This window comes from Stigmatopora nigra, chromosome 10, assembly GCF_051989575.1.
Source record: "Stigmatopora nigra isolate UIUO_SnigA chromosome 10, RoL_Snig_1.1, whole genome shotgun sequence".
Lineage (NCBI taxonomy): Eukaryota > Metazoa > Chordata > Actinopteri > Syngnathiformes > Syngnathidae > Stigmatopora > Stigmatopora nigra.
Genome location: NC_135517.1, coordinates 14,472,335 through 14,498,527, shown reverse-complemented (window position 1 = coordinate 14,498,527; position 26,193 = coordinate 14,472,335). Strand labels below are relative to the sequence as shown.

At 39.1% G+C, this 26,193-nt stretch overlaps 2 protein-coding genes across 7 annotated transcripts in view; one reads left to right on the top strand and one right to left on the bottom strand.

Moving 5' to 3' along the window:
• The window catches only part of iffo2b (intermediate filament family orphan 2b), a 35,629-nt gene extending 27,774 nt beyond the window's left edge, over nucleotides 1-7,855 (top strand). The window contains exons 4-8 of one of the 4 annotated variants that reach the window (XM_077725647.1): nucleotides 1,685-1,846; nucleotides 3,445-3,584; nucleotides 5,333-5,534; nucleotides 5,610-5,708; nucleotides 6,991-7,855. In XM_077725647.1, coding sequence (XP_077581773.1) covers nucleotides 1,685-1,846; nucleotides 3,445-3,584; nucleotides 5,333-5,534; nucleotides 5,610-5,708; nucleotides 6,991-7,224 — 837 coding nt within the window. In that variant the 3' untranslated portion in view covers nucleotides 7,225-7,855. Of the gene's footprint in view, nucleotides 1-1,684; nucleotides 1,847-3,441; nucleotides 3,585-5,332; nucleotides 5,535-5,609; nucleotides 5,709-6,990 lie in introns of all 4 variants that reach the window. The other 3 variants (XM_077725649.1, XM_077725646.1, XM_077725648.1) reach the window with 3 other exon arrangements.
• A 5,335-nt stretch (nucleotides 7,856-13,190) lies between these two features.
• Nucleotides 13,191-25,551, bottom strand: LOC144203500 (uncharacterized). Of its 3 annotated transcripts, none has more exons than XM_077726977.1 (10): nucleotides 25,380-25,551; nucleotides 24,817-24,891; nucleotides 23,562-23,791; nucleotides 22,805-22,929; nucleotides 21,383-22,260; nucleotides 20,796-20,912; nucleotides 17,530-18,070; nucleotides 16,951-17,033; nucleotides 15,078-15,239; nucleotides 13,191-13,945 (listed from the first exon to the last, which is right to left on the bottom strand). In XM_077726977.1, the coding sequence occupies exons 1-10, from the start codon at nucleotides 25,380-25,382 to the stop codon at nucleotides 13,724-13,726; spliced, it is 2,436 nt and encodes an 811-aa protein (XP_077583103.1). In that variant the 5' UTR covers nucleotides 25,383-25,551; the 3' UTR covers nucleotides 13,191-13,723. The 3 variants fall into 3 exon arrangements, with proteins under 3 accessions (XP_077583103.1, XP_077583102.1, XP_077583105.1); XM_077726976.1 differs by having other exon boundaries at nucleotides 21,362-22,260; nucleotides 25,380-25,548; XM_077726979.1 differs by lacking the exon at nucleotides 20,796-20,912 and having other exon boundaries at nucleotides 21,362-22,260.
• Between the last annotated feature and the right edge of the window lie 642 nt (nucleotides 25,552-26,193).

Below are 26,193 nucleotides of genomic sequence, written 5' to 3'. Positions count from 1 at the left end.
ATTTTAAATTGCGAGAGTCAAAGAGCCACACCACTCAGTGACACGCCAAACACACAATTAAACCATATTATTCACCATAAAACTTTCTACCCCTAAAAAAAACAAGAATTTGTTCATTTCAAGGTAAGTGTCCACCCTCAACACAACTATCAAATGCCATTTAGCCAGAGTTAACACATTAAAGACATTGGAGTTTGGTGTAGTACCTCTCTCTCTCACTCTAACACAAAAGTATACTTAACTCACTTCAGAAACACTGCTAGGATCTGTCACATAAATTTATGGAGTATCAAAATATTAACACAAACATGCCCAGTGAAGTGTTTTTTCCAAACTAACTCACATATTTTGTGACCTTGTTGTTGTGATGGGATACAGTAAAACCTCGGTTATCGCGGTTAATGGGGGTTTGATCAATTGTTGAAGTAAACATAGACAGCAGCGTGAGATGGGCTCTTTTTATACACTGGTATTTTTCAGTTAGTACAGCTCTCCAAAATGTAATAGGGTCTTCTTTCAAAAGAGATTTCATTCTGGCTCGAGAGCAGTGTTCGCCACCCCTGTGATAGAGCGATAACATTTTGTTATTTTTCGGTGACAAAAGTAAACAGGGAAACCATTCTGTTCTTAAAAGAATGTGGTGGTAGCAATCTCAGAAATTTTTCACTGAAAGAAGTAATTTTATTGTTTGTAACCCGCTGTTCTTCCAACCGCTGTACTCGGTTGAAGTACTCAAATTGACAACTCCAAGCTTATTATTTCTCCAGAAAATGTATACCCTTAAAAGCATTTTGTTGTACATCAGATATGCAGTTTTAAACAAAATATATGTTTCTCTGTGTTTACCTAATCCCACATATTGAAATCCAGAGACAGGTAAGTGGTAATGAATAAATTGATTGTGTTGTTCTAGAGATTGTGTAAAGTAATTCTTAGATATTGTCACCATTTTTGGTGATCGTGTTTGACATGATTTTGACCAACTAATCCAATATCCTTTGAATAAGCTTTTCCTCTGCATAGCTCTGATATGCTGTTACTTTAAGAATTAGGAGTGTTTTTGAGGGTTAAAAGTGCTGCAAGCACATGGAAGTCAAATATCTGGCCACTCCCCTGGGTTGTTTTGAATCGATTTACCGTAATGCTTGGAATGCGCGAGGGGCTATTTTTAGGGTGCACGTCTCCTGGGTTGATCGCACTAAGCAGCGTGCCGGCAAGAAATAAAGCCAGTCACTCAAGCGATCAGGCCCATACAAAAATTGAGTTTAGTGAACAGACAAAACGCACCGACCGATTGGGTGCATCGATCATTTTAGAGAAAAAAAGAAATGTGCCTTATAGGTGTGAAAATACGGTACTCCGCACCGACCGATTGGGTGCATCGATCGTTTTAGAGAAAAAATTAAATGTGCCTTAAAGGTGTGAAAATACGGTTCTCGGTATTCTCTATCATATATTTTGAAGGGATAAAATATGGACCAAATTTTCAATGTTATTTCATTGAAATGATATCAGAATAAATAAAACAGGACAAGATTAAAAGTTAGGATTTTCTTCACATCACACTAACAAAATTCCAAGAACCCCTGCTTTATGAACCGATGAAAACAAACTCAACAGCTATCTGTCTTTTGAATCATTGCGCAATGAATGGAATTGACAGATCGTTTACATTTTCATGTAGCAAATGTCTGACCTGGACTCCAAAATTCAAGAGAAAGCACGGCGGGTTGACATGGACATCTGCAGACGGATTGACATCACAGCCAAGCTGTGTGATGTGGCGCAGCAACGCAACTCAGAGGACATGTCCAAGATGTTCAGCAGCAGGTCACTGCCAGAGAAGGTGAGTCCTTAAACAATGGGTTTGTTGGGGAAAAAAAAGAACTAAGCCCCCAAAATAAAATAAAAAAAAAAGATAGAAGAAAGTTCTTTTACAACTTTTGATGTTTTTAAAAAATATATACATATATATATTTTTTATTTTATTTCGTTCTTAAATAGAGCAAATCAGTGTTCTGGACACATACTTGTTAGAAATACCACTGAATTCACTCAGCCTGGCTCAACACTGTTTGTAGATCTCCAATTATCCCAACTGTTAAGATTTTAGCAATTCAAAATAACACTAGAAATATATAATCCCTTGAAGTGTGCCTCAGTGTTTTTGGTGGGAAAGTTAGGAAGCTATCTTGCTATGATGTTTGCAAGTTTTATCTTTATCAATTTACCTTATGCTGATTCCCTCTCAAATACGTACAACCACTGACCAATCACACGTCCTAGGCACCGTTGTTAAGGGACAGACTGTCGCGCTTTCCCCGTACCTCGTTGATGCAATGCCTGTTTTTTGTTTTGTTTTTGTAAGCTCCCTGCCAACTGCTATTCAATTTAATGGAAGCCTTGGAAGAATTCAATGATCAGCGGACTTCAAAAATGCTTTATAATTATTGATTGAATTGAATCGAGTGCTTTTATTGTCATTATACAGGTATAATGAGATTTAAAGGTTTCACCACGTAGTGCACAAATAACAACAAACAGACAATAATCAGTACATAATAAATAAATAAGTAGTCCAAGTGACGTCAGCAGAGAGAGAGAGAGCGCACCACTCGCTGAGTCTATGAACGCAACAAGAAACAAACAAACACAGTTAATCAATATAGTAATGATGAATAAATAATCACTAAATAGTAATACATAATTAAGTGGTCAACATAATAAATAAGTAGTATAGGCAGCAGAAATTAGATTCAATTAGGTTGTGCAGAACTCGAGTTGAGTATGGTGACAGCTCTTGTGAAGAAACTCTCATTGAGTCTGTTTGTCCTGGCTGTTATGGCTCTGTAGCGGCTGCAGGTTGAAGTGCTGGAAGCTGGTATGTGTATTGTCTTTTCTGATGCTCTCCGCCCTTTTAAAGCACCAGGATTCGTAGATGCTGAACTGGGTAGGCTGGGGGCAATTGATGAACTTTTGGGCGGCGCAAGCAACAATGTTGCAAACAGACATATACATGTTCTCTCAAAGTTATTTAAACACCAAAGTCTAACTAGCAAGCTATCTTTTTTTTTACCGTATTTACTCGCGTATAAACCACTTTTGTCCGACCAAAAATGATGACTGAATCGAGGGTACGGCTTATATGCTCATAAAAACACGACATGCATGAAACTGCAAATTGCATGACGCTATGACGTTGTGCGGCCGATACGGTAATTTATTTCAAAATAGAAAAAATATATACAGATAAAACTAAATAAAATGTATTTTGACGTCTATGAATAAAATCTAAGCAGAAAATAAATTGTATCTTTCATAACGTGGAAAAAAACTCACTTGTGCCAATCACTACTGAAAATCAAACATGCTCTAGCCTTTACTCCATTTAGGTGAAGTCAGTGTGTAGAGATGTTTAGCCTTCAATTTATGTCTTTTTAGCAGGGTGCCTCAGCATGCTGCAAAAGAAAAGAGCGTAAGGCGTTATCCGACGAGGACATTTCCGAGATGGATGCACACCCTACTCCTCTGGAAGAAGATACTCTCAACATTACAGATGAGATGAAGCGCATGCTCAACCAGCTGTAAGTAACTATCACACCACCACACCCATGTGTATACATCTGCACTAAGACAGCATACTGTTGTGTACTGCGGTGTTCTCAACAATAGGCACTTAACTCTCTCTAGTGTTTCCATAAAGTATTGCAATATCACTTTTACCAAATTCTCCTAACAATTTCCAATAATTAAAAGTTAAAGGGATATTATCCATATTCTTTTTAGTTAGTTGGTTGGTAACACTGCTAACCTGTTCAAGATCTAGGAAAACCAGCGCACAAAAAGAAAAAAGACAACCATTGATATGAGTGGGAATTTAATTATTCAATCCAGATGATTGTTATACCTTCAGTTAGTAATTTAAACAAGAATAATAAGAAATAATGTTTGAGCTGCGCACTAGACATTTTGCCAATAGTGAATTAAACATGGGGTGGCGATGCACACACTAAGAGAGAGAGTGAGATTTTACTGTTGAAAGTGATCAACCAGGTAATCTCTCGCTCTCAAAATTATAATCATGAGAGAATGAGAGTTTGTCATTGCATTGACAATGTCAGAGCATTAATATCTAAATATCTATTATCAAAATTATCAATAAATTGCATATAATTGCATTGTGTACGTTTTTCAATTTATGTTTTCTGGGTGACAGAATGAAACTTCCTGTTCTCGTGTGTATATACCGTATCGGAACTTCCACGTAAGCCTCTGATACACTGAATTATATTATTTTTAACCCTTATAGAGCACAGTCAACATGAATGGGACGTCTACCGCCGTCAATGGAAGCCAATGGGTTAAGAGTGCTCCATAAGGGTTAAAAATAATATAATACAGTGCATTAGAGGCTTACGTTGAAGTTCTGATCCAACCACTTTAACAGAGGTGTTGGTAGATGACAATAATAATATAAAATGTGGGATGGGCACGGGCAAGGCAAGTTTGTCTATACACACACGAGAACAGGACGTTTCGTTCTGTCACACAGAACACTTAAATTAAAAAACATGTACACCCGCCAATAATACGCAACTTATTGATAATTTTGATATTAGATATTTAGATATCAATACTCTGACATTGTCAATGCAATGACAAACTCTCTCTCATGAATATAGTTTTGAAAGCAAGCGAATCCGGCGGCCAAGTGTCCATCGGCCAAGTGTCCGTCGGCCAAGTGTCCGTCGGCCAAGTGTCCGTCGGCCAGGTGTCCGTCGGCCAGGTGTCCGTCGTCCAAGTGTCCGTCGTCCAAGTGTCCGTCGTCCAAGTGTCCGTCGTCCAAGTGTCCGTCGGCCAAGTGTCCGTCGGCCAAGTGTCCGTCGGCCAAGTGTCCGTCGGCCAAGTGTCCGTCGGCCAAGTGTCCGTCGGCCAAGTGTCCGTCGGCCAAGTGTCCGTCGGCCAAGTGTCCGTCGGCCAAGTGTCCGTCGGCCAAGTGTCCGTCGGCGAAGTGTCCGGGTACCCTAAAGGGAACCAATGATTTAAGTATCACACTAGAGTGAGATGTAAATTCATGTGTCAAAGTGGTAACAAGTGAAACTGGATGAGATCATTTTGAGCATTATTGACTCGTCATGTGATACACTTCCTTGTTTGATTGAAGACTTGTTGGCGAAATCAATGTTAAAAATGGCTCTCTGTGCTGACTTGTCTTTTCTTACACTTATTTTACACAGAAAATCCGTTTCTTCTTTGCATATCATCTTTGCTTAACCTTGCTTCACTAGTTCTTTCCTCCCCTTCTTTTCCTCCCTTTCTTCACCCTATCCAGACATTGTTCAGATAACCCCTCTGTTGCTAGGCGTGAGACATTCGACCTGGACGATGACTGCGACAGTCTGACATGGGAGGAGAACGCGGAGACACTGCTGCTGTGGGAGGACTTCGCCAACTATAATGTACCATGCGGCATTATGACGACGACGGCGCCGCCCTGCACCAACACAGTTCCGGGTGACATGGGCACAGAACCAGTGGGTTCTCTCATTTTCTGGAAGAGATCGCGTGGATGATTGATGAGCCTAATTTTTTTTTCTGTTCTCTCCAAGGACTCCCAAGACGGAAGCCTCGGAAGCCTTATTGATGAGACAGAGTCACTCTTTGAGAACAGAGAGAAGGAATACCAGAAGACTATCGGTCAGATCGAGGTACTTTGAAATACAACTTTTCTTATGTAATTATTTCCACAAATTTAGATACAGTATTTGTGTATTTTTTTACCTTTTCTACAACACTAAGATTTTGTATCTAGGAGGTAGACATCCCCACTAGGTCAGGTTAAATTTATTTCATCCCTAGATGTGTAAATGGGTCAAAAAGGGCTCAGTGAGGTTCTTTTCTTGAAATATCATTGTAATGAAAAATGTTAATCTCTCAGGGTTAACAAAATAAACTGTGATTCATGATATCATTTATTTATCGACATCCAGGAACACCCTTTTCTCCAAAAGTTGTAAGGATATACAATGTTACGTCTATTTACGAACGCTTTTATGTACGAAATATTCAGGTGACAAACAGCCTGGTTAGGGGGGAAAAAGTTCAAAAATACAGAAAAAATCCCAAGTTGCCAAACATTAAACAAAATCAAAGACACCAAAATGTAAATACACTTTCTGCATCCAGTATCTTTTATTATTGTGGTAGAGTTATTTTCACATTGTCTATCGCAAAGAACTGGCTGGCTTCCGATTGGCTAGAAGGAGCTGCCTCTCCACATTGCCAGAACAGGTTAGTACGCTGTAGGCAGACGCGAGAGTCAGCCTGTGAAGGAGTAGTTGCCACCCCCCCGAGAGAGGTGGAGGGTCCCATTCCGACCCAGAAAACAATGTGCTCCAGGTGGACGCAGGAGTTTGACCAAAAGCCCCTTTTCCGGGCACTTTTTAATCTTTTTCCAAGACCCTGCTGGTGAGTTCCTGATTCATGTTCCTTAGACCAATGTTTCCCAACCTTTTTTGAGCTGCGGCACACCTTTTGCATTGAAAAATCTTATGGGACACCACCATCTTTAAACATTTTTATGTAAAACTGTCGCCTATATTAACAGTAGTCATTCTCATCAATTATTATTATTATTATTGAAATTTCCCCTGGCACACCTGACTGATCATTGCTCACGGCACACCAGTCTGCCTTAGACCATTGTTCATCACAAAGTTGTTTCTTGAGGAATTTATTTTATAAGTTGACTTAATACATCAGGGGTGACGAACATAAAATGAATGCGGGCTGCTCTTTGTTTCGTATCATATTTTGTATATACTTTGGCAATCATGGGGCAGCAGGCCTCAGTTTGGTTCGTCCCAGTGGTGGGGCATCAGAGAACAACAATTGTTCCTGAGAAACTAAAATTGGAATCCTGTAGATTTGCCTAGGTTGTTAGTGGAAGTTAGGAAGTGGGCTTTCTAATTCTTCCTCACATGGGTTCAGATGGAGTTGGCCACCGCCAAGAGTGACATGAACCGACACCTGCACGAGTACATGGAGATGTGCAGCATGAAGCGTGGCTTGGACGTACAGATGGAGACATGCCGGCGCATGATCAAAGGTGGCAGGAGTTCGCCGTCGTTAAGCTCAGCGGCTAGCAGCGACTCAGGGAACACCGACGAGATCCAGGATGAGATTTCAGACAAGGATGGGGATGCTGAAGTCCCTGTTAGTTGATGACGGGGTTGGTATGAGAAAATATCACAAAAAAAGGGAGGGATGTTCACTGTGGTCGGCTCAGAATTTTGGTGCTTTTATAACTATTTTGTTCATACGGTCATGACGGTTGTCACAAAGACAAAGGGGTGCTCTTTTCCCTCAAGAGATGGTATCAGGGGTCTGTGCTTCTTATGTTGGGAGATTGCTATTAAAGACCAGCACTCTTGATTTCCGTAAAAAACTTTTTTGAAAATCAGGGTTGTGGCATGTCATATTGTCCATGCTGGCATAATTTTGTACTTAGGAATGAAATCAAATATAAATGAAGTAAAACTACTTTTGATTGTCAAGATTTTTGGAAGCAGAAACAGGAATGGGTAAGAAAATGTTTTTTGTGAAGTTTCCGCTTCAGTTGGGGCAACAATGTGAAGTACTGGATATCTCTTCTTCCTTAAAGTTAAGAGGTCCTTGGTCCCAATCTCTGCTTAGATCGTCTTGAGTAAGAGTTGACAAAAATTGAATTTTTCGTGTGATGTGGGTACAGTAATCCCTCGATTATCACGGTTAATGTCGACCAGATATGGCCATGATAAATGAAAACCACGAAGTATGGTACCCCTATTTAAAAAAAATATATATAGAAATATGTTTTTTTACTTCAGTGCTGAGTCCTAGTAACAAGCCGAGGACAGAGGAGTGGCTTCCGCTTGTGAGTTTCAGCGTGGATTGTCACATATTTTGAACTTACAAAAAAATTTCCCTCTCGAGAAAAAAAAAATGTAGTGAATGTAGTGAAGCCGCGATTATCAAAGGATTACTGTATTTTAGAGAGTTTTCCACCCCAAAACAAGTACTTTAATAAAGAGTAAAGTTAGTGTGTTGACTGTCAGTCACCCATACCAATTAGACATTTTTTGTAACCATGAAACATAATTCAAGGGCTATACATTTCTGAAAAGTATAAATCAAGACCTGGCACACTGAATATTCCATTTCTCTAATTAATAAACAATTGAGTGTATAGATCAGAAAATTGCATTTTCAAAATATAAAAATTGTCATTTTGTTTGACCCAAGACACATGCAATCATTTTTTTCATTTAAAGTGACTTAATTTTTTCAATCTCAAGCAGCGTGTGGAAGCCTAAGAAAACTCAACATCATGGTTTAAGGGAAGGCTACAAAAAATGATAACTGAAATTTCACCTTTCAGTTTCCATTGTGAGAAACAATGAGAAATAGAAAAACAAAAACACAATACCTTTTGAGACAGAAAATTGGGAATTGGTGCTTAGGTAATCCATATAGCACGCTACTACCGTGTGACTTCATCGAACATGATCAACTATCTTTTTTCAACGTTGAAGGTGTTTAACGGATTCAGCAGAAGCCTATCGTGAAATAGACGAGTTTAGGATTTTTTGACCCTGGTTTGTGATTTCAAAGTAGGTTTTTTGTTATGTTAAAGGTAGTTATTGTATGTTTTGCTGATGAAAATGGGGAAAGGAGCACAACCTTTTTGTTTTTGAAGCAACAGTGCACTACCGAGATTCTATGCAATGAAGCTGGCCTTGCATTTAGATGAGCTTCCTTCTTTCTCTCCGATAACCAATACAATGAGCCTTCTGACCAAAGTAATTTTTTTACAGCGCATATGCTTTCTTCAGGTCTTTCTGTGTGTATATCAGTAGAACTTTCCCCTTTTCCCAAGAATATCTGCCTTATATCCATAATCAAACAGGAAGCAAATGTTTGCATTTAGATGTAAAATGCCCATATGAAGCCTTGTACATCACACTGATAGATAATTTCCAAAGGTTGGAAACAATTACACATATCCAGGACATGGTCAAAACCAAACAAAGCGCTCAAACCTCAGAGGTAAAAAGGACATGTCTTGAGGTCCTGTGCAAAATTGCCTTCAAGTTGTGTTTTAATCCATCACAAAGTCACATTTTATTCTTTAAGTATACATTGCACACTCCCAGAGGCCTTTTAGCAGATGCAGTGGAGGCTCCAAGGGGCTCGTTGATGCCTGTTGACTTTCAAAATGTTCCCATCCCAAAACTAAATTCTTTATTCAAGTAGAAAGAAAAGTTCACCATGGTAAATTAAATCTAAAATAATCCAAAACCTCGTTTGAAGAAGATTCTACTGTTCATTGCTGTATTCTACTTTGGAGCTTCCACTGTATATTACACTGTGTGTTGTTTAGTAATGACAACGCTAGTTTAGCATCATAGATGATACGCAGGGGCGCGTTTGAGGTATCTATGGTCTGTTTGTATTTTTTTTATGGATGTGCTGAAATAATTCCAATCAAGCCGAATGTCAATGAAAAAGTGTTTTTTACGCGTGTTTGTATTTGAAGAAATAGTATTTTTTGTAGCACATTTTCGTAGCTTCTGGATTAAATTAACATGGCATGATGCAAAACTTTTATTTGCGATTTTTTTCTTAACTGAATTCATTCACTTTGCCATATTTTGACAACCATGTAAATAGCTTAAGAAAATCCTGTTAAGTACCTTATTTTCTCGCATACAAGTCGTATTTGGCGCTAAAAAACTGACAACTAAATTGAGGGCACGGTTTATATGTGCACAAATTATTAGAGTTGACATTAATTAAACTGCAAGGTGACAAAGACGAAACGCCATAACCCGACGGCTGATACGGTCATTTCTTTAAAAATAGTGAAACGATCAGTAGATAAAACGCCAGACAAAATTTATTTCGACGTCTATGAAATTCCAGGAAATAAATCAACCGTATCTTGCTTAAAACATGAAAAAAAAATCATTTGCGCCTGCCATTGCTCGGTCAGGGTGCCACCATCTTACCTGTGGATGACAAATTAGATCAGTACGGACACACTTCCTGGTTGTACTGCTCACATGACTTCCTTTTTGAATTTTTCATAGTGCAGGAACAACCTTTTAGAAATATGCAATCCAGCAGATGATCCTTTAGATTCAAACTGTATCTCAAATACCACGTGCAAGGATTTTTCTTAAGATTCTCCCTTCAAAATAACACATTTGTACTCCCTTTAAAAATCATGAATATGGGGATGAGACTTGTGAGTCAGGGGCGTCTTATACAAGAGAAATTGTAAACTTCAACGATTTTAAGGCAATGTTAAGGGTGCGGCTTATACGCGGAGGCGGCTAATATGCGAGAAAATACGGTATGTTGAGACGAGAGTGACTTTCACTCGCAATATACTGCACAACATATACACTTTGTATATGTCGATGTACACATCTTCTGGATCATGTTTTATGTGTTCAACTAAAAACCAGCAAGCTTTTAACAAAGCTGGTGATTGAGTTTTGTAATAAAGCTTTGCAAATGTGCCGCTGTGTAAATATTCAAAAGCAGGGATATGTATTTATTTAATGTGCAAGGGATGAGAATATTTCATACTAAAAGGTTTTTATACTGGACGTTTTCAAAACTGGTAACATGGTCAACTTTTTTCCTTAATTGAATGTAACACCCTCCTATGTAATTACCTCCATGATGTAGTATGAGGTAGTAACAGTTTTTTCTTCATGGCCTTATAAAGAAACTTTACTTTCATTTTGTTTCCATCTATTTGTCAATATTCTGCATTGTTTTTTTCTTTATGAAACTAAGTACTCATGTCTTCATGAGGGTCTCTTGGGGATAAGATGAAATAAACAGTGAGGGGTAAATATTGTTTTTGTCCCACATGTTTTGTAAACAACAACAAAAAGCAACATTACGATTTACTTAGAAGCAACGCTACAAAAAACGTTATTAAAGGTGCATGTACTGTTTGAGTCAACATTTCAAGATCACAAACGGTCATACAAGTACACAAAAAAGTATGTTGTATGAAAAAAAATACACTCAATACTATTTACCCTCTGAAGAGAGGTGTCATTTACCAGTATAAACACACCTGTTAAATACACCTCTCAACTCATTTGCTGATGGCGATAGATTTTAAATACATTTTTAACTACAACGGCCGAGAGTGACTGATCACTCAACCACAGTTTTTTAGCAGCAAATTATTGCAATCGTTCATATGCTCGTTTGAAGCACTCATTTAAAAGTGTATTCATACCAGGAAAGTAGCTTGCTAGCTGTGGCTCATTTTCACACTGCAATTCTTCAAAGTCTTATGACTTGACAACAAACCCACAAAGGTGCTAAAATTGTTCAATAATTGGACAAAACAACGCAGACAGGGTATCCCAGTTAAATATGGAAGTAATAGTCACAGAGTTGTAATGCTGATAAAACAACATTTAGCATAATGACTAAGACATGCTGCAAAAAGGTGTGTGATTTCAGGACTGATTCGCACCACCATGTGGTGACTCCAACACACGGATGCAAAACCGGACCAGCGCCAGAGTTCGCTGGTTTGCATTCACACCAGCCCAAAAATTCCACGCCACAGAATTTAGTCCAGACCAAACAGTGCAGGGTAAACACACTCTGAGATTGATTACTACGTTACTGCTTGAATTTCCTTTAATCTCATCTCAAATTCGGAACCGCTTTATCCTCATTGGGGTCGCGGGGGGTGCTGGAGCCTATCACAGCTGACTTCGAGCCAGAGGCAGGGGGCATCATGAATCGGTGGCAAGCCGATCGCAGGGCACAAGGAGACGGACAAGCGTGCACACTCACACTCAAACCGTGGGACAATTTAGTGTCCAGACCTGGCCCCTCTCCTCTGAAATGTAATATCTGTAGACAGGGTCCAGTCTTTCAAATTCCTGGGGTCCACGTCACGGACAAGCTCTCCTGGTCTTCCAACACCACGGCAGTGGTGAAGAAGGCCCAGAAACGACATTTCCTGAGGGTACTCAGGAGGAACAACTTGGGACACTAAGCTTATGGTAACTTTCTATAGAGCCACAGTGGAGAGCATCCTGGCATACTGCATGACAGTATATTACGCTGGAAGCACGGCAGCAGACAGAAAGGACATGCAGAGAGTGATCAACACTGCCCAGAAGATCATCGGCTGCATCGACTGGATGACATTGCCAGCCCTCGCTACTTCAGCAGAGGGAGACAAAGTTGGAAACCTTCACGTGGTGTCTCCTGAGAGGCCGCTCGCCACGGCCTGCGAATTCCAACAAATACCACTCAGAGCTGCCAACAAGGAACGTGGCACCCTACGTTTTTCATCCAGCCGGAGATATTTGACTGCCCCTCACCTCCGACTACCCCCCGGATGAACTAATCCGCGTTCCAGTGGCCGCTCTAGCGCTGTCTGAGGGTAATCCTCAGGCGCTCGTAGTGACTCAACAACAACAACAACAACAACTTCAGCAGAGCATTATTAGGGACCTATATGACCCTGGTCATAACCTGTTCCAGCTGCTGCCCTCTGGCAGACGCTAAAGGTCTCAAAAAGCTCGGACAAATAGACCGACGGACATTTTTTTCCCCCCCACATCCATCAGGACTCTCAACCTGCATTAGCATGACACACAATCCCTTCTTTGCAATAACTTCAGGGTGTGCAAAAACAATATTAGATTGTGCAATATTTTAGAATTTACCTTGCCAAGATATGACTTTTTATACCTTTTATATTTTTATATTACTTATGTTTTTACTGTGAAGTTGCACCTTGTGGAGTAGCACCACCAATTTCGTTTTACGCAGTTGAAAATAAAGGCTTTTGATTTGAATCAGCCTACCATGCATGTTTTTGGAATGTGGGAAGAAACTGGAGTACCCGGATGAAACCCACACAGGCCCAGGGAGAACATGCAAACATCACACAGATGGACATGACCTGGATTTGAACCCAGGACGCCAGAGCTGTGAGGCCTTTATTGTAATTTGTAAAAAAAAAATAAAAAAAACATTTTAACTCTGCAATCATGAGCACACATCATAATTGTGGACCCCAACTGTTGTTTCAGACACTTCATTTTCCTTTTTCACAAACCTCAATGCAAAAAAAAAATCCAAAAAACATTGAGTTACAGCATGATCAATTTATTTACAATTTCAAACAAGAAATGGTTTTACTAAACAGTTTTCAGACAATACTTCGTCCAGTAAAATTTAATGAAGTTGTTCCACAGAAAAAAAGGACGCTAACCCCAAACAAACATAAAAACAGAAGGATGGGAAAATTAAAAGCCTGTAAGATCACAAAACACCACCGCGGATCATGTAGCACCACAGGATGGCCATTCAATTCATCATTTACATAAAATTGGATCTAAATTAGACAAGCTGGAAAGTAATAACTATCAAATGTGAGAGAGATGGACCATAACTGCTCTACTGTGCTCTCTCCGCTTCACAAAGGAGACTAAAAGAAAAAGTCTTAAGTTAAAAAATATTTTGATGGAAAATATTAATTATTTATTCTGAATATTAATTACAGCACATTTGAAAAAGTTACACGTAAATAAGATAAATTGTGTAATTTAAAGCAATTGATCTAAAATACATCCACCTACTTATCAGGAAAGGTTAAAAAAACAAGTGGATATGTTCCATATTTTCAGCGCTCTACATTGAGGGATACCATCTGCTTACAAACATCGACATGATCATGAATCTCTACGAGCTGCTTTACGGAGGCACGGTTGGCCGAGAGCAGGATGTCGTCATCTCGAGGATCCCAATAAAGTGCAATAAAGGATCTGGGGTGTGATAGCAGGCATGAAGCAGCAGCCAAATCACCACTGGTCTTTAGCAAGGCTTTAGTGACAGATATCAAGTCCTAGCAAGTACATAAAAAAAATAGAAAAAATAAAAGTTTTTCTTCCAAAAGTATTACCACAATACATTGACATAAATGTTATCTTTAAAATGTAAACAGCCTAAACTAGATGTTATAAGAGGAAGAATGGATTTAATTTCAGCCAAGAAAAAAGTTGAAAAAAGATGGGTGTGTTGAGTGTTTGTGTATGTGTATGTATATATTTGTATGTATATATGTATATGTATGTATGTGTCTATGCGTGTGTGTGTGTGTGTGGGTGTATGTGTGTATGTGTGTGTGTGTATGTGGGTGTGTGTATGTGTGTGTGTGTATGTGTGTGTGTATGTGTGTATGTGTGTGTATGTGGGTGTGTGTGTGTATGTGTATGTGTATGTGTATATATATATATATATATATATATATATATATATATATATATATATATATATATATATATATATATATATATATATATATATATATATATATATATATATATATATATATATATATATATATATATATATATATATGTGTGTGTGTGTGTGTGTGTGTGTGTACATCTACATTAAGCTCGTATCTCAAGGTATAACTGTATTATTATTGTTTATTAATTGTTTACATTTTGTAAAGAATTGGGTTCCAATGTTGAGTTATTATTCAAATGCTGTTCTTGCTACTCCATGTGAGCGAGGAGAAAGACAGGAAGACAGTGAGATAGCGACAGTGCTGAAGAGCTGGACTTGTTTTGTTTTTGTTAAGTTCGGGATTGTGGCGTCATTTTAAAAGCTACAAACATAATGTTTTAAATCATTCTATATCATTTTTGTGTTTCTCACGTTTCGTAAGAAAATAGTACTACTTTGATTATTTTAAGGGATTTAGTTGGTAGTTTTTTGAGGACATAAATCCAAATTAGAATTTAAAGTACTCTACTTATGAGAAATCCAAGTTACGAAACCAGTTGTGGTACCAATTAATTGAGGTACCACTGTACATTCAATTTCACACCATTAGTCTCAATGTGTGCACACAGCGATAAAATTGCAGCTGTGAAAATTACCCATGTCATTTTTATTTACTGTGCGATAAATGGATTTATTGCATACCGCAAGTGGCTTACATGTTATGCATAATGAAAATAGCCAACCTGATTTGTCTGCTTCATTAGGTGTCTGATGCACTGTACGTCCTCATCCAAAAGGATTTGGTCGCCACCAAATTCATCTGTGGATTGCCACCTGATAGTGCTGCTTGGTCGCAGATAGCTGGTTTGTGCTTCACGTGGCGTGTGGAAAATGTCCTCATCAGACTATGGAATGGAAAGATGACTTGTGATTCCTTTTGTGCAAGAGGGTCATTGCTGTGCTCCCGAGCCAAGGTGTCAGTAAAGGTTTTATAGAAAAGCTCCTATTTTAATGTGTATGTTTATCTCATTGAAAATAATTTGAGTCATGCAATGCTTTTTTAAATAACTTTTTCACAACCATTGATGTAATTGTAAGGAGTTTGCCAAAAATAATTAAAAATTTAAAATGCTCAGAATGCATATTAGTTGGTAATTTTTGCTTAGCCACGTTTTCATTACCTAGGTGTGGCTGGTATTGGATTTTAATGTTTAATATTTTAAATCTTTGTGATAGTGTTCCCTCGGTTATCGCGGTTAATGGGGACCGGGACCACCCGCGATAAATGAATTTCCGCGAAGTAGGGATTCCCCTTCAAAAATGCTTAATTTGAATTTAATTGAAAAATTTTTGTTTTTAATTTTTTTTTAATTTAATTTATTATTATTTTTTTTTACCCCCCTGTATACAGTACACCATATATAATACGGGTAGAGAGAGTGAAATTCATGTTATAACAAAAAAAAACTGTAAAATATGTTGTTTCAATGTAAAATTTGTATATATTTTTTTTAAATATTCCCCAAAAAATCTGCGAAGCTCTGAGTCCGCGGTAGCTGAACCGCGAAGTAGCGAGGGAACACTGTAGTTGGATATCGGATTAGTGTGCGTCTTATTGGCGCCGTTTACGGCACAATACCCAGCAATGAAATGAAAAAACTAACATTTATTCATTGAACATTCACCTATTTTATGGATTCATTGTCTTGGACTAAACATTACATGTTCCAAAATTGCATTTTGCAAAACTTAATTGCTTAATAAATTTTGTAAATTGCTGGTTTAACAATCAATCATTTTCTTATCGTTTCTAAAAATATCTCTATGAGGAGTCCTCAACTCAGATATAACGTGACGATTTTTATTTATTATTATTTTTTATCTGCCATAATTTGTCGCATTTTAGATGTCTCCGTGTAGAAGCCTTTCCCTAAAATTGACTAAAAACATCTGGTTCACGCAATATAAAAACAAGAACATTATTTAAATATCGTTTTTTTTACTCCCAATGTGACTTCATTACACGATGAGTAGTTTTGTGCTCACACAGAATTAACGTCGACAAAAGTTGTAGCCTATAAAAAAACAAAAAACTTCAGGTTCAGTATAAATAACAAAATGACTTTAATCGCATATTATGATTTGAATATTGCAATGATAAATCTATGAATTAATGTTCTTCATATTTCAATTTTAATATCGCAATAGTTCGATTTGAATATTGCAATGATAAATCTATGAATTAATGTTCTTCATATTTCAATTTTAATATCGCAATAGTTCGATTTTAATCTTGTAATAGTTTGATTTTAATCTCATAATATTACGATTTTTCCTTTCAGAACATTACAATGTATGAAACACATGATCATTGCACAAGGCACACCAGTGAGCTGCAGCCCAGTGGTTGGGAAACAGCGCTTTATTGCAGTGTCTACTTTACCTAACATTAATAAAAACTTCCAAGCCTAACAATTAAACATTCGTAAACAACTTGTTTTTCTCTCAAAAATATCAGTTAGTATTACATAATTACCACCAACAGGGAGTTAACATTACACAAGTATCACCAGCCTCACCCAAAGGTGTATAAATACATGCAACAAATTTACCTACCTCACTTTCACTGGGGACGCAACTGTCTATTAAGACATCATCTATATGTGTCATCCTTTTTCTCTTTCTTGGTTTGGATGGACCTGCAAAAAGCAAAGAGAAAAAAACCTAAACTAGCCAAACTTGGTTAACAGTAAGAATAAGGGCTCTTTCAAGTGACGAGCCACCAATTTCTGACCAATTTTTCTGCCGGTAAATTTTAGACAAAAAAAAAACTTTGGGTATGTATTTGTGACTTGCCTTACACATTTGTAACTCTAGTTATTTTTGCATGAAACCATTTACACATTAGTGAATTGAGTTACACGATTCATGTTTCTGAATGCAGGCACACATTTTCAGCTAATTTTGCTACTAAAATTACTAAAATGCGTCCATAGTTTGTTTTGACAGTGAACGTATAAGGGAATTGGCCTTGATCAGTTTTAAGCCATTTCTCGGGGAGAAAAAAACGATTGATTTACCAAGCTTCTACAAATTTTGAAGCAAGTTTAATTTACTACCATCAAACAAGGCTCGTATAATATTAGAATTTTTAAGTCAGCCAAAACTAAACATTTTCAGATGTGTGTGTCTTACTCTGCTGGTCGATATGAGATGGACCGGCGATTGGTGTGGCAGGCTGCTCATCAGCATCTTCTGGTACGGCTGCTTCTTTGTTCTGTGCTGATCTCTTTTCTTTTGCTCTCTTCGTCGGCGGCTCCTCTTTGTTTTTTTCTTGAATCGAAAGTTGGGCTGACCAGGTTCTCTTAGAGGTCCGCAATGAGGGCCCTGGCCTAACCTGGGTTGCTACTGATGATGAACGGAGCTTTCTTGTGTATGGTTCTTTATCTCCCTCGTCCGAATCCATTAAAAGCCCATGCGTTCCATCGCTTTTGCACTCCAACCCAGTTGGGTCTGCGTTCTCTGGTGCTTTTTCCGTCTGAGGCGATGTATTGACTTGTGCCTCGTCGGTTTCTAGGACGGTGTTCTTCCCAATCGAGGATTCACACATCTGATCTTTAGCTATCGTCTCTTGTGTGTTTTTTTTCTTCTGGAGAATTAAGATCTTATCTTGCTGAACAAGGCTGGGAACTTGGACATCAGATGGTCCTTTTTCGGCTGCAAAGAGCAGGTCAATCTGTAAACACATAGATGACTATGGTCAGATATCTACTAAATTGTGTGAATGAATAAATTAATAAATAAATAGACTGAGTTTCCAGTCATACTTACGAATGCCTCTAGGTACGAAATTTTCAGGTTGCCAAAACTTTTGAGATGCAAATGAGTGCCTCGAGATACGAAAAAGTTACGAAATCCCTCAAAAAGTAATTGCATTTCTTTATCCATTATTCTATTTTGAAAATATTGTTGCAGTTGCATTGATTTTCACTCTAGAACCTCGCTACACTTTACTGGGCTCTCACTGGCAGTCTGACAACAACAACCACTATCCATGTTTCCAGATTCTCTTACATATTTGTCAACGTCGGCTAAATGTTTCCCTTATTAAGAAATAAAAAAACATACAAATACAGCACAATACATATTTACACATACACACACAAAGGGCACATGTTCATTCATTCATTTTCTGCACCGCTTTATCCTCACTATAAAAGTCTAAAATGTACTACAAAGTGGAGGGCGCATATCATGTCCTATCCAACTCAGTAAAATAATCCCCTTATTAATGGTTGCAATTCCCCTTATTTAAAAAAAAACGTAGAAATGCAAAGCAGCACATATTTACACACATAGGGCACATATCCACTCACATTGGGCAAAGTGGAGGGCTTTCTGACGCCATCAGGTCATGGGAAAATGCCCGTGCACATCACGCCCTGTCTACCTCGGCTAAACACTCCCCTTATTAAGCTATAGAAAGCTCAGTTCAAACTTCAAGCCATCAATGATGCAGGTGAACATGGGAATAGAACAGCCACGAGGGAATTTTAGATTAACAAATCCATGGTTAGCAAATGGAGGAAGCAGGAGACCGAGCTTTGCCAAGTCAAAAAGAAGAAGCTGAGTTGATTTGCGTGTGGCCATCTCGCAGCAACGGTGAAAAACCAAGTCACAAAATTGAACTCTGAGCTTGCCGTCATTCCCGGAGGCTTGACTAAAGAACTCCAACAGCCGGACATCGGCGTTCAAAGCAAAGTTGCGAGCGGCATGGGAACAATGGGTGATAGGTGGCGAACACAGCTTTACAAAGGGTGGCAGGCAGATCCGGGCTAGTTACGCCACTATATTTAAAAATGGATTGTGGCCACTTGGACGAACATGTCTGCTTGCAGTTGTTCGAGCTTTTGCTAAAGCCGGCATCATTTCTGTCGAGCCAAGTGGCAATGTGAATGACTCTGACAACGAAGAGAGGGAACCTGGCCTTTTTGATGAATCATTTGAACAATTGTTCAATTCGGACACAGAAAATTAGGACTTTGATGGAATTGTGGGTGATGATTGATCAAAAAACTTAAGTACATTGTAAAATGGCTAAATAAAGTACAACTGAACTTAATTTTGCTTCCGTTGCCTTTTTAAAAACGTGTTTTAGCGTGTGTCCGAATGCTTAAGCTGGTGTATGTTTTGCCATGCCTGGCTGCGTGTTTTGGGTACTCAGACTCGTTTGGTCGCCGGACGATTGGCCGCCGGATATTTGGTCGCCCGGACATTTGGCTGCCGGACGTTTGGTCCCCGGTCAAATGGTGACAGAGAATTTACTGTTGAAAACAGCTCTCAAAAATATATTCATGAGAGTTTAATATCGGAGTACTGTTGAAACAAGCTCTCAAAATTATATTCATGAGTTTAATATCTAAGTATCGATGTCGCGCGCGTGCGTCCGAGCCGGCAAAAACTTTCCACACTGCTACAAGTTTCCTAAACATTAGCCATTACATCCCTATTTCCTTCCACCAATGTTAAAATCTATCAATTGTATGCCGATTGAGTTTATATAGTATTTGTTCATATTCCTGCGGATGAGCGACACGACGACGACCATCTATGCAAACCCAGATAAATTCGCGAACAAATTAGAGTACCTGCAATCATTGTCAACAATTTGTAAGTTTTACTGTTTTTTAATAAAAACTCCCATCTGTGAATTCCCTTTGTACATAATTTGTAAGTTTGTATTTGTAATTTTTGTATAGAATTTGTAAAAAGGTTGTATACGTAAGTTTTACTGCTTCAATAAAAACACCATCAGTGAATTTGCTTTGTCTTCTTTTTAATTAATTAATTTTACTTATTGCCTTCTTTTTAATGTCAACGTTCCGGGCTCAAAGTATACTAAGACTTTTATTTCTTTGATAAAAATGACCATCTAAAGTATTTCAACATTGCAAGTTCTGCCAGAAAGAATGAAGGTTAATAGGACGCCTATGACAGTCAATACAAGCAGCCGGTGTGTTAAATGAGTGCTCTTATTGATATTTTGACATTAGATATTTAGATATCAAACTCATGAATATAATTTTGAGAGCTGGTTTCAACAGCACTTAGATACTAAACAGTACTTAGATATTAAACTCCCTCTCCTGAATCAACGGTAGATATTTAGATATTAAACTCTCTCATGAATATATTTTTGAGAGCTGTTTTCAACAGTAAACTCTGTCACCATTTGACTGGTGACCAAAAGACCAGAGAACAACGGGGACCAATCGTCCGGCGACCAAACATCCAGTCATGGTGTTTTGGTGCGGTGCGTCTTGTGTGTGTCAAATACAGAAATAGCACTCGTTACTGACACTGCGACTTTAAATGCGGTGCGCCATATAGTCGTGAAAATACGGTATATACAAATTAATTTCTTCCAACCTCCTGAAAAAAATTTGAATGTGAGGTCGTACCAATGTTAGATCGTCAGCTGAGTTAGTCTGCGGAGGGATTTTTGGCTGAGTGTGTGTTTGGAGAGAAGCAGAGTCTTCATCACAGGAAGGGCTGTCTAACTCTGCGACTTCATTGTCCTGCAACCAGGCAGATACCATAGTATTAGTGATCAACCGCTCATTGGCCGCTGCTCACACTTACTCAAGAAGAATGGAATCAATTGTTTGGTGAATCTGGTGATGATGAATCAGACTGAAAATTTTTAAATTTATATTTCAAATAAAAAAATATTGCACATTCCATTTGAGAATGTGGTCATACTGTTGTTTTAAAGGTTTCTATACCATATGATGTGATTAAATGTTTTGTCACGGCGACATGTGTTCAGCATTTGCCATTTACGAGTACCGGTCGGTGCAACCCTTGGTGTGAGCTGAGAAGTAAAAGAAAAAAAATATATAAATTTTTAGTCACGAATTATGGGTGCACGTTATACTCTCGTTGGGTACTCGTTATACTGAATATGGTAGTCATTATCCACCCAACATTGGTAATAGATGAATGACTGTGTATGTGTAAAAATGACCTGAGCGTTTCTGCCAGCCACCTCAGTTTCTCCGCTGTCTCCGCCGGCCGCTTGGGCTTCTCCGTTGTCTCCGCCGGCCGCTTGGGCTTCTCCGTTGTCTCCGCCGGCCGCTTGGGCTTCTCCGTTGTCTCCGCCGGCCGCTTGGGCTTCTCCGTTGTCTCCGCCGGCCGCTTGGGCTTCTCCGTTGTCTCCGCCGGCCGCTTGGGCTTCTCCGTTGTCTCCGCCGGCCGCTTGGGCTTCTCCGTTGTCTCCGCCGGCCGCTTGGGCTTCTCGGACGTCCGCTTGAGCTTCTCTGCTATCTCTGCCGGGCGCTTGGGCTTCTCCGCTATCTCCGCTGACAGCTTGGGCTTCTCCGCTATCTCTGCCGGGCGCTTGGGCTTCTCCGCTGTCTCCACTATGTCTGACGGCCACTTGGGCTTCTCCGCAGTCTCCCCCGGCTACTCGGCCTTCGCTGCCGGCCGCCTCGGCATCTGCGCCGGCCGCATCGGCATCTGCGCCGGCCGCCTCGGCATCTGCGCTGGCCGCATCAGCATCTGCGCCGGCCGCATCGGCATCTGCGCCGGCCGCATCGGCATCTGCGCCGGCCGCCTCGGCATCTCCGCCGGCCTCTTCGGCATCTCCGCCGGCCTCTTCGGCATCTCCGCCGGCCTCTTCGGCATCTCCGCCGGCCTCTTCGGCATCTCCGCCGACCTCTTCGGCATCTCCGCCTGCCTCTTCAACATCTTTTGACTGTTTCATTTTAAGGTGTTTGTAATGGAATTTCATTGATTGCCAACTATGAGAGGTTATATGCTCCTTTTCCATTTGTTGCCACATACAGTTGCCTTTAATTTCTGACTTTCGCCGGCTGATGTACTTCAGAATGGCAGCATTTTCAGCAGAGGTGTACGTCTGTCTGCCTGATGAAAAGTAAACGAGCTTGAGGGTCAGGTGTGCCATGTTGTGTCAGAGTGTTCATGCAATTGTTAGGGTCAGTAGTTCACCTTTATCATTAGCTTTCCAAAACTCTACAGGTCTTCCAGTGTTAGAGGGTTTTAGAGAAAGAATTTAATGGGATGTATTTAGTGGGATAAAAACAGGGAGGGAATTCAATGCACTGCCTCATGAGGGTGACCAAAATCAGATTTTGTGACTCAACGGTAAAATGAGTGCATTGCTTTGATTAAGCCGGTCCCTTTTTATTTTTCTTCATCTGATAATTGTTTTATTGAGAATGGGTGCTGAAAAATATTGCGGTCCTAACATACCCAATGATTTCAAAGCACTTTACACAAAAAAATTCAAGCATTTTTAAAGGATTTAAAGCAACCCTAATTTAACGTATTTAAATAAGCTTGTTTTTGTTTATTTTTGTGTCATTGCAATGTTCGCACAATAAATGTGTTAGATAGCAATTCTTTTTGCTTTGCTTTTGCTGACTAAAATTGTAGCACGGGGATATACCTGTTGAAATAGAGGGAGATTTGTTAGAGCACATCGAGACCGTTTTGGTGTTAATTCTGTAGTCGTCCAGGTTCAGCTGTTCAGCTCGCTCCACACAATCGTGGATATACTGAATTGACACATACCTAAATAAGAAAAATGAAATAAGAAGAATGATTTTAAACTCCTAAAAGTCTTCATTGAAGGCCCCTTCATACACTAAATACGTTGCATCAGAAAGTCAACTGAAAGCGCATTTGCACAGCTAAAATGGGGAAGCGCAAGATACCACCGTTTCAGGATAGGAAGAGGACAGTGGAACAATTAAGATGCCAATATATTAAGAAAATTCCCTGGCCGTCTTCCATCCACGGATTACACAGGCACCTATGTGGGCTGTTGCAACCATCAACTGACTGACGGGAAGTGCAAGGCTCAAAACCACTTCAGGCCAGCAGCAACAGGTCCCTCAAAATCCTACCTTCAGCCTTGATCGTTTTGTAATAATTGCGAGATTTGTTTATTTTTGCAATAAAAAATACACATTGTTCCATTAATATAAGTCATTAGAGCTTTCTGTTAACAATTTGTTTACACTGTTGCATTTTAATAAAGTTGTATGAAGTTAAGGGCTTGCATCCTCTAAATACAAATAATCGTTATCAGTCCTGAAAATCCCATATTGTTTGATCACTAAATAGAATATTGTATCACATAATATCACATATACATAAGTCTCATGATCAGAATTTTATTTTGATCTTCACTGTACACTTACCGGTAAGATGTGCTCTCACTAAGAGTGTTTATTTCATCAGGGTCAATCAGCAAAATGGATCCAGGCCTCTGGACTTGGCACATGATGCCTCCACCAGCTTTGATGAGAGGATAGAGCTCTTGCTTGATGGAACCAGGTCGCAGATAGAAGGACATGGGTTCTCCTCCCACAGTCATGAAGAGAACCGGTGATATATTGCATTGAGAGGCATCCTGCCCTCCAGATGCCATCTTAGCAAACACAGATGAAGAAGCATAGAGACAACACTTTTTTGAGCATTGATGTCTAACCACATTTAGTTAGCTGTGAGGTTAAACAATTATATGCTAGCCCAGTGGTTCTTAACCTGGGTTCGATCGAACCCTATGGGTTCGGTGAGACCATCTCAGGGGTTCAGTGGTACCTCTGCCACAGAGGTCAAGACATCGACTCATCATGTCTATTCACAATAACGTGCTCCACTTGACCATTACTGGCTGCAAATGATCACTTGACAATGCTTGGCCAGTCATTGCTGCGAGGAATTTATATTACTTGAATTTGAAAATATATATATTTTTTTTTTCACATCATAGTAGGGTTCAATGAGTGTGCATATGGAATTGGTGGGGTTCGGTAGCTCCAACAAGATTAAGAGCCACTGTGCTAGCCTCTTCAAACAAAAGGAGGTAGACAATAAAAGCCAAAAGATTACTTATTTAAGACGCAGTGTTCTGGAAAGAATGTGATAAAAATACAAATAAAATGTGTATAAAATGTCAGTCAAAATTAAATTTTGTTATCTTACTAAAACACTACATGCACATTCCATTACTTAAATGTTTATTTGTGTATCTAAATTGGAGGTAAAACGCTTTATTTTATATTAATCTTTTATTATATTTATATTGAATTATGTAAAATGACGTTTTCATCAAGAAAATTATGATCGACACTACGGGCATAGTGTCAATGTAAACAAATCAATCTATAATGGGTCATTTTCGTTCTAAACACCATATTTACGATTTTTTTTCTAAATACACGAGAAGAGCACTATTAATTTGTCATAGCCTCTTCCATGGTTATTTATGAGGTTAATAATTCATAATAGGAGCACCAAGATATTAGAATAGTCATTTGAAATGACGTTTCTGGCGTTTGCGTTACTTTGTAAATTTGCGGGCAAGCCACAAAACCAATACCATTTGAATATTTTTTTTACTTAAATGTGGCACAATAAGGAGTCATAGGCTAAAAACATGACAAAACCTACCACGACAGTATACTCGGAGATTTCGCGCTTTGCAGGATCATCGAAGACTATATTTACAAGTGTGATGTCTTCTTCCTGTGATCGGGACGTTATACGTGGTTGATATTTTTAGCACTGCCATCTAGTGTATTATTTTGGTAAGGACAGTTCGCGTTAATTCCAATATTTCCAAATTTGTCGGATGGAAAACAAATGTTAAATATGAAATGTAAAACATATATAACGTCTCTAAAGAAAAAAAACAGAGTGAGAGATTTTTCCTCCATTGATAAAACGTTTGAAGTCAATATTTTAAGCAATGATTTAAAATTAAAATATGTTCCAATAACACATTGACTTTTAACGGTGCCATTTTGATCAATAGTTATATAGGGAGTGTGTGCTATGTAAACACCCTCATCAGTCCATTACTTTAAACTCCCCGAGCAAAACAAACAAAGATAACTGCATAATCCTGCAGGGGGCAATATGACACCATATATTTAAAGATGATTTAAGGTCAATTTTGATCATTTCATTAAATCAGTTTGGGGCAATTTACAGTGTCCTATCAGCCAGCCTACCATGCATGTCTTTGGAACATGGGAGGACACCGAAGTACCCGGAGAAATCCCACGCAGTCCCGAGAAGAACTTGCAAACTCCACAAAGGTGGACCAACCTGAATTAAAACCCAGAACCCCCACTGTGAGGCCGACGCGCTAACCACTCACTCACCCAACTGTCCATAAAAAACATCGGATTACTCATAAACCCTGTTCTCTTTATTTCCAAGCAGTATATTTTGATATATTATATAAATAATATAAAACGTAGGCCACCCGATGGTGCAGTAGTTATTCCACCTGACTTGGATGCAAGCAGTCTGGGTTTGATTCCCACTCGGTGGCAGTGTGAGAGGTTGTCTATCTCTCTTGTGTGCCCTACGACTGACTGGCGACCAGTCTGGGGTATAGTCTGCATTTTGCTTGAAGACACCTGAAGTAGGCTCTAGCTACCCCTGCAACCCTTTCGAGGATGGGCCGTATGTAAGATGAATGAATATATAAAATGTCGTTGTTCGAATACTGACTGGTCCCTGCGCTCAAGCTATTTTATTCTTTATTCTAGTCAAACATAATCAGGAATAATGGATGATCTTTATGAACATTTTTAAAATGTATTTTTCATCATTTAAAGAAAGGAATATTTTTTCTCTATAAAGCTTTTAAAACCACACTTTAACATAAATTTGTCAGGCCTCTGACCAGACTGGTGGCTGGGTGTGCCGGTCACCTAATCACAGGCCCAGCCCCTAAAGAGCGGAGTAACGCCAGGTGGAGGCCATCAGCAATCAAGCAGTATATAAGGCCACCAGGAACCAACGTTTTATCAGTTT

Bases quoted from the DNA above. Each gene is read 5' to 3' on its own strand.
- LOC144203500 (XM_077726976.1), bottom strand. The intron at 23,792-24,816 runs GTAGGTTTTGTC...GTGTTTGCTAAG, and splicing joins TCTCCGAGTATACTGTCGTG to ATGGCATCTGGAGGGCAGGA. The intron at 15,240-16,950 runs GTAGGTAAATTT...TCCATTCCATAG, and splicing joins GCGTCCCCAGTGAAAGTGAG to TCTGATGAGGACATTTTCCA.